Source organism: Rattus norvegicus, chromosome 7 (genome assembly GCF_021556685.1).
Source record: "Rattus norvegicus strain SHRSP/BbbUtx chromosome 7, alternate assembly SHRSP_T2T, whole genome shotgun sequence".
Taxonomy (NCBI): Eukaryota; Metazoa; Chordata; class Mammalia; order Rodentia; family Muridae; genus Rattus; species Rattus norvegicus.
In genome coordinates this window covers 123,256,501-123,262,500 of record NC_141540.1, presented here as the reverse complement: position 1 = coordinate 123,262,500, position 6,000 = coordinate 123,256,501, and the positions used below count along the sequence as shown (strand labels likewise).

At 47.7% G+C, this 6,000-nt stretch overlaps 1 protein-coding gene across 4 annotated transcripts in view; it reads right to left on the bottom strand.

Moving 5' to 3' along the window:
- Srebf2 (sterol regulatory element binding transcription factor 2) overlaps window positions 1-6,000 on the bottom strand; it is a 57,482-nt gene that overhangs the window by 32,625 nt on the left and 18,857 nt on the right. For all 4 annotated transcript variants that reach the window (XM_087556575.1, NM_001033694.2, XM_087556574.1 and 1 more), the window contains 3 exon segments: window positions 3,985-4,410; window positions 2,886-3,067; window positions 1,219-1,365 (listed from right to left, as the gene is read on the bottom strand). In XM_087556575.1, the coding sequence (XP_087412701.1) occupies window positions 1,219-1,365; window positions 2,886-3,067; window positions 3,985-4,410 (755 nt within the window).

Here is a 6,000-nt window from a genome sequence, read left to right as displayed (position 1 = left end):
AAAACCAAAAGTAAACAAAACAACCTGTCAGTCAGGCAAGGTGGCCTAGAACCCTAGCCCTCAGAAGCTTGGGCAAGAAGATTGAGTTTGAGGTCAACCTGGGCTATACTGAGGAACCCTATACAAAAACAAACCAAACAAAAAACAAAGGAAAGAATAATTTACACATAACAAGTATCACTTTTAGAACTTTTCAAGTTTTGCATATGCGTGCAACTTGTAGCACCCAAGTTAAGACAAAAACCCTTTCCCATATAGAATGTCCCTCAAGTCTGCCCTATAGCCCTTTACCAAATAGAATGTCCCTCAAGTCTGCCCTATAACCCTTTACCATACAGAATGTCCCTCAAGTCTGCCCTATAACCCTTTACCATATAGAATGTCCCTCAAGTCTGCCCTATAATAACCCTTTACCATACAGAATGTCCCTCAAGTCTGCCCTATAATAACCCTTTACCATATAGAATGTCCCTCAAGTCTGCCCTATAACCTATAACCCTGCTCTGTCACTCAGCACGGCCACTTCAACTCTTGAGCGTCGTGCTAATGGATTACTCGTGTGAATTTCTGAGAAAGGCTTCTTTTCTTCTCTATCATGGTTGGGAACACTTTTATTTTAGAGCTATATTGTGAGCTGTTTATCTCCCGTGAATGGACATTTGGACTGTTTCTAGTTCTTGGCAGTTTTAAGGTCTCACATAGCCCAGGCTGGCCCCAAATTGCTATGTAGTTGAAGATGACTTTGAACTTTTGCCTCTCCTACCTCCACCTCAACTGGCTCTATCTCTAACTCTAGCTCTTGGTTTTTAGAAATCAACCATTGCTTCCAAAATTTAAATAACCTGCTACTCAAAGTGGCTGGGCTCCTGTAACTGAAGGATGGTGCTTTCCTTGTCTGTCATCTTGACATCTCTCCCTGTCTGGTGACCCTAGGATCCTTTAGCAGTTGACCCCTCTGGCAACAATAGTGCCGAAAAGATAACGGCTCTTTGAGGAGCTGCTGTCAGCAGCACAGCAGGGCTCTGTTCCACTCCCTTGCAAGATCCCAAGACTTAATATAACAGGTCCCATCCCAGCAACACTGCTTCAAGAGAAAAGCAAATTAAAAGTGGGGTGATGTTTACAATCTGATGGACACATCTATTAAGCTCCCCACATCTACTCAGCAGTGAGCTTTAGAAAGTCTGAGGCACAGAGGAAGCAGAGCGAGACTCTTACTGGTACTTGAAGGGCGGCCGTCTGGATGGGGGCGGTGAGGGCAGTGAGGGCCGGGTTCTGGACGGCGGCCATGACAGGGCTGCCATCTGTTTTCAGCGTGGTCAAAACAAGGGAATCTGTCTTAATAATCTGAGGCTGAACCAGGACCTAGAAGGAGGACAAAAAGGAGCATTATTTTTTCATTTGTTTCTTGCTGTATATAGGCTAATCACGAAAGAATAAGAGAACAGTTTCTCGAAACTGGAAATAAATAAAGAGGAAACCCCCTACATTCAATTTCCACCAAAGTTGGCTAGTTTGTACAGCTTGCTTCCTGTACTGAAGGGGAGAAGGGGGGCAGCTAAAGAGAACTGTAAGGCTTCAAGGCTTTTAGGATAACAAGACCTGTGTGGCAGAAACAAAGGCAAGGATGGTTCACAACTGAAGGCTTAGAGAGCTGGCTTTGGGTAGGTTCTAGAGAATTAGGAACATGGGTAAGAAGGAAGAATGGTAAACCCAGATTTTGTTTGTTTCTCTATGTTTGTTTGTTTTTTTAAGATAAGTTAATTTGGGGCCACTGAGAAGGTTCATCAGTGAAGGTGGCAGCCACCAAGCCTGTTGATCTGAGTCTGATTCCCCAGGGCTCATAAGGTAAGGAGAGAACCAACTCCTGCACCTTGACCTCTGACTACCTCATGTGTGCATCCACCCACATAGACACACATAAAATAAAAATGTTGTCATAATAAAAAGATCCATTTATTAGTAAGAAAGTATAAGTTCATATGCTATACTGCATGTATGTGGTGAATGCACATGTATGTGAATGCCCACGTATGTGCAGGCATGCCTATCTGAGTATATGTAGGTCAGAGCAGGACACCAGCTCTCTGCCTTACTGCCTGGGAAGAAGCTCTCTAATGACCTAGAAGCTTCTATTTTGGCTAGCACCCTTTCAGTGGACTGGCAGGCCAGTGAGAGCTCAGCATCCGCCCATCTCCTTTCCAAGGCTGCTGCACTGACCCGAGCAGGCGAGGCTCGCTTTCACACGGTACAGGGGATTCAGAAACAGGTCCTGACAGATATGGCAGTGCGTGCCTTTAATCCCAGCACTTGGGAGGCACAGGCAGGTGGGTCTCTGTGAGTTTGAGGCCAGCCTGGTCTACAGAGTGAGTTCCAGGATAGCCAGGACTATAAAGAGAGATCTTGTCTCAAACCAACCGAGCAAACAACCAAACAACAACAACAAAAAACTCAAAAATCAAACACAGGTCCTTTTGCTTACCCACTGAGCCATCTCCCCAGCCCCCTAAAATGCTGTATTTTTTAAATACACACTTAGTATATCTATTGTCAGAGGGCGGCTTGTAAGAGCTGGTTCTTCCTTCCACAGTGTGAACTCAGGTTTTCAGGCTCGGTAACAAGTGCCTATGACTGCTGAGCCCTTCCAGTTTTTACCTATCGTATGCGCCAACAGTCACGGCACCAGCCTTTCCCAAGCATGTCAGAGGACACCTATAGGTGAGGCTCAGTTTGATCTCTGCGTGACACTCACAGGTTTCTTTCTTAGCCCTCCTCCCTGTTCTGTGTATACTCTTGATGACGCTCCTTAGCATGCTTAGCAAGTCTCGACCAAGGACTAGTTCAGAGTCTCCCCCAATTCCTCGAGTCCTTCCCAAGCCACCTACCGGGACCTGCTGCACCTGTGGTGTAGCGACTGTCTGCACTGTGGCTGGGGCAAGGGTCTGCAGTGTGCCATTGGCTGTCTGAGTCAACACCCGCTGGGCCTGTACCGTCTGCACCTGCTGCTGGATGGTAACTGGCTGTACCTGCGAGGATGTCACGAGGCTTTGCACTTGAGGCTGCAGGACTTTGGGAAGAAGAGAAAAATGTTACGTGGGTAAGGAATGTACAATGTCACTGTGGCTGCAGTGTGACTTGGGAATGGAGTATCTTGTAATGACTTCAGCTTCCCACCTGCTGCTGAAGAAGATGCGCGCAGCCATTTACAAGCTGGTTTAGAGACTAGAAACGTCCCATAAGGACTGCATCAATATCTGACGGAATGAGTACAAATTGTTTTATTACTCCGGGTGTGGAGCGAATGTAAGGGAAGCTACTTGGCAAATGGCTGTGCCCGCAATCGAGTTAATAGACGCTGAGAGTCAACAACCCCCTAGGGCCTCATTGCTTCCCATCCTTTCTAGATGGAAAATCTGCTTTGGGATCATGGTCTCTGTTTTCATACCTCCTCCTCCAGAGTCTTGGAACCCACCAGAAAATTATGTGTCTTCAAACTGAGAGCAATACTGAGTCTACCCGGGGCTCCCCATTGTCACGGGATAGAGCACATCACAGCAAGAACAAGTACTTCATTCACTCAACACATGCCGCATGCCCGCCGAGGGCAGCTATTTAGAGACGTACCACTTATTTTAAAAATGGAATTTATCTCCACGGTGCTTGCTTAGGACTTATCTGCCAAGGGACCAGTTCTCATCTGTGGATGCTCAGATGTGGTGGCTAAGTAAGTTTCAGACCTAATTTTATTCAGAACTCCACCTCTAGTCATCAGGACAACCCAGCCTTTACCATGTTTGGACTTGGAAGTAGGTCTAACAGACATTAAAGTCTTTGAGGAAGGAGATGTGTTCCTGCACTATTTTCCCAGTGATCAGAAACTTGTCCAGACAGGACCAGACTAAAGTCTTCTATTATGCTCGGGGAGGCTAGATCGGCACTGTCTGTCTGTCTGTCTGTACACTGGCACAGAGGCTCCGCACTCACCTTGAAAGCTGGTTGCGGCATTCTGGTATATCAAAGGCTGCTGGATGATCCTGGTCTGTGGAGCGGTGCTGAAGGTCGGGGTGATCATCACTGTCTGCTGCTGCAGCTGAGCTGGAGGTTGAGGCTGGGGCTGGGGTCGGGGCTGGAGAACAGGGGTTGCCCTTGGTGGGGTAGGAGAGACTTTGACCTGCAGGGCTGGAGCCTGAGGGGAGGTGGATGAGGGAGAGAAGGTAGACAATGGGACCTGGCTGAATGACCGCTGTACTGCGGGATCTGCAGCTCCACCACTGGTGCCTCTGCCACTGCTGTTGTTGCTGGTGCCACCACTGCCACTGCCGCCACCACCTCCAGGGAAGGAGCTACATAGTTGCTCTGAAAACAAGTCAGAGAACTCTCCCACTTGATTGCTGACAAACTGTAGCATCTCTGTGAACAAAAGAAAGGAGTAATTCTATTACCACCCAAAACAGAAACGTTTTGGTTTCCTCTTTTTGACACAGGGTGTTGTTATGCAGACTTGGTTAGCCCCGTACCCAGCTCTCCGGAGGCGAAGGCAGAAGTAGATGGATCTCTGTGAGTTTGAGGCCAGCCTGGTCTACAAGGCACAGGACAGCTCAGCTCTACAGAGACGGTTCTGTCTCAAAACAAAACAAACAGCAAACCTCCTGCTTCAGTCTCCCAAGCTCTGGGATTATAGGTAAGAGCCACCACAGTTGGCTGATGAAACACAAGCATCTTTATTTGATTTTTTCCTCCAGATGGCTCCTATGGCATTGTGTGTAATTTGTGGGCAGAGAGAAGTGGTCTATGCCTAGAGTCTAGCTAGTATCCTTGACTAAACCAACAGCTGAACTGAGCCCACTTCTCTCACTTGGCTCTTTAATAACCTCAACTTCAGGTTATTAATTTCTTTTGAGGCGCTGGGAAAAGTGAACTCAGGGCCTGATGCACTCGGGGCCTGATGCACACGAGGCATGTGGACTCTCCACCGGGCTCTATGCTCAGCTCCCCAATACTAACTTTTAAACTTAATGAAGAAATAGAGGCACTGGAATTGAGGAGGGCGCTCAGTATATTTGGAAATGCACAGGGCTCTGGGCTCCATTCTAGACACCACAAGCAATATAACCCCAAACGAGAAAAGAGAGGACATGGAAATCCAGTGTCTTATCCTCTCTTTTCTGAGACAGGTCTTGCTATACACATAGCCTTGGCTGGCCTACAACTTGCATCAATCCTCCTGCCTCTGCCACCTGAGTGCTGAGATTACAGGTATAAGCCACCATGTCCAGTTTGCCAACGCTAAGACCATAGCAGAAATGCATCAGGATAGGTCTACACAACCCACGGCAAGCAGAGGGTGGGTCGTCACTGCTTGGTCACGAAGCAGCCTCCACTCTTAGCTCTCCTTCCCACAGCAGTGCCCGAGCTATGCTGGGCTGAAGCTATACCAAACGTTAGTTCTTCCTCGCCCCTTTCATCCTCAATAGGCAAGCTCTGGCCATCACTCCAACAAAGCCACTTATCTGGTATCACGGGTGACCTAGGCAGTGCAAGGCATGGTGACACATGCCTTGTGGTTCTAGCACTCGGGAGGCTGAGACTGGAGCTCAGCTCATGAGTTTGACGCCAGCATAGGCTACATCCAGCAGTTCAGCTGTCAAGAATCTTTAGAGAAAGAAAGGATAAAAAGATCGTATGTAGTTCTGGAAATAGCTAAAACATGGAGACACAAACTGCCACTACACAGCCAGGTTTAGATCTACTTTCCTGCCATACCTTTTCATCCACCTTCATTACCACAGAGCCTGAAGGCCAAGGCTTAGAGAAGTTGGTCCTGCACCAGATTTCATGCTTTTCAGGGACCTTGTGGATCTCTGGCTATGTCTTTTCCCCTCTGGGAAAGAAGTCTGTGGAGCCAAGAAGACGGGCCTACTTGGAAACCATGCTCCCCTTTCTAGACATATTCCAAGTGTTTGTAACCCCTGAATCCCTGTCCCCCTAAGTCTCAAGTCT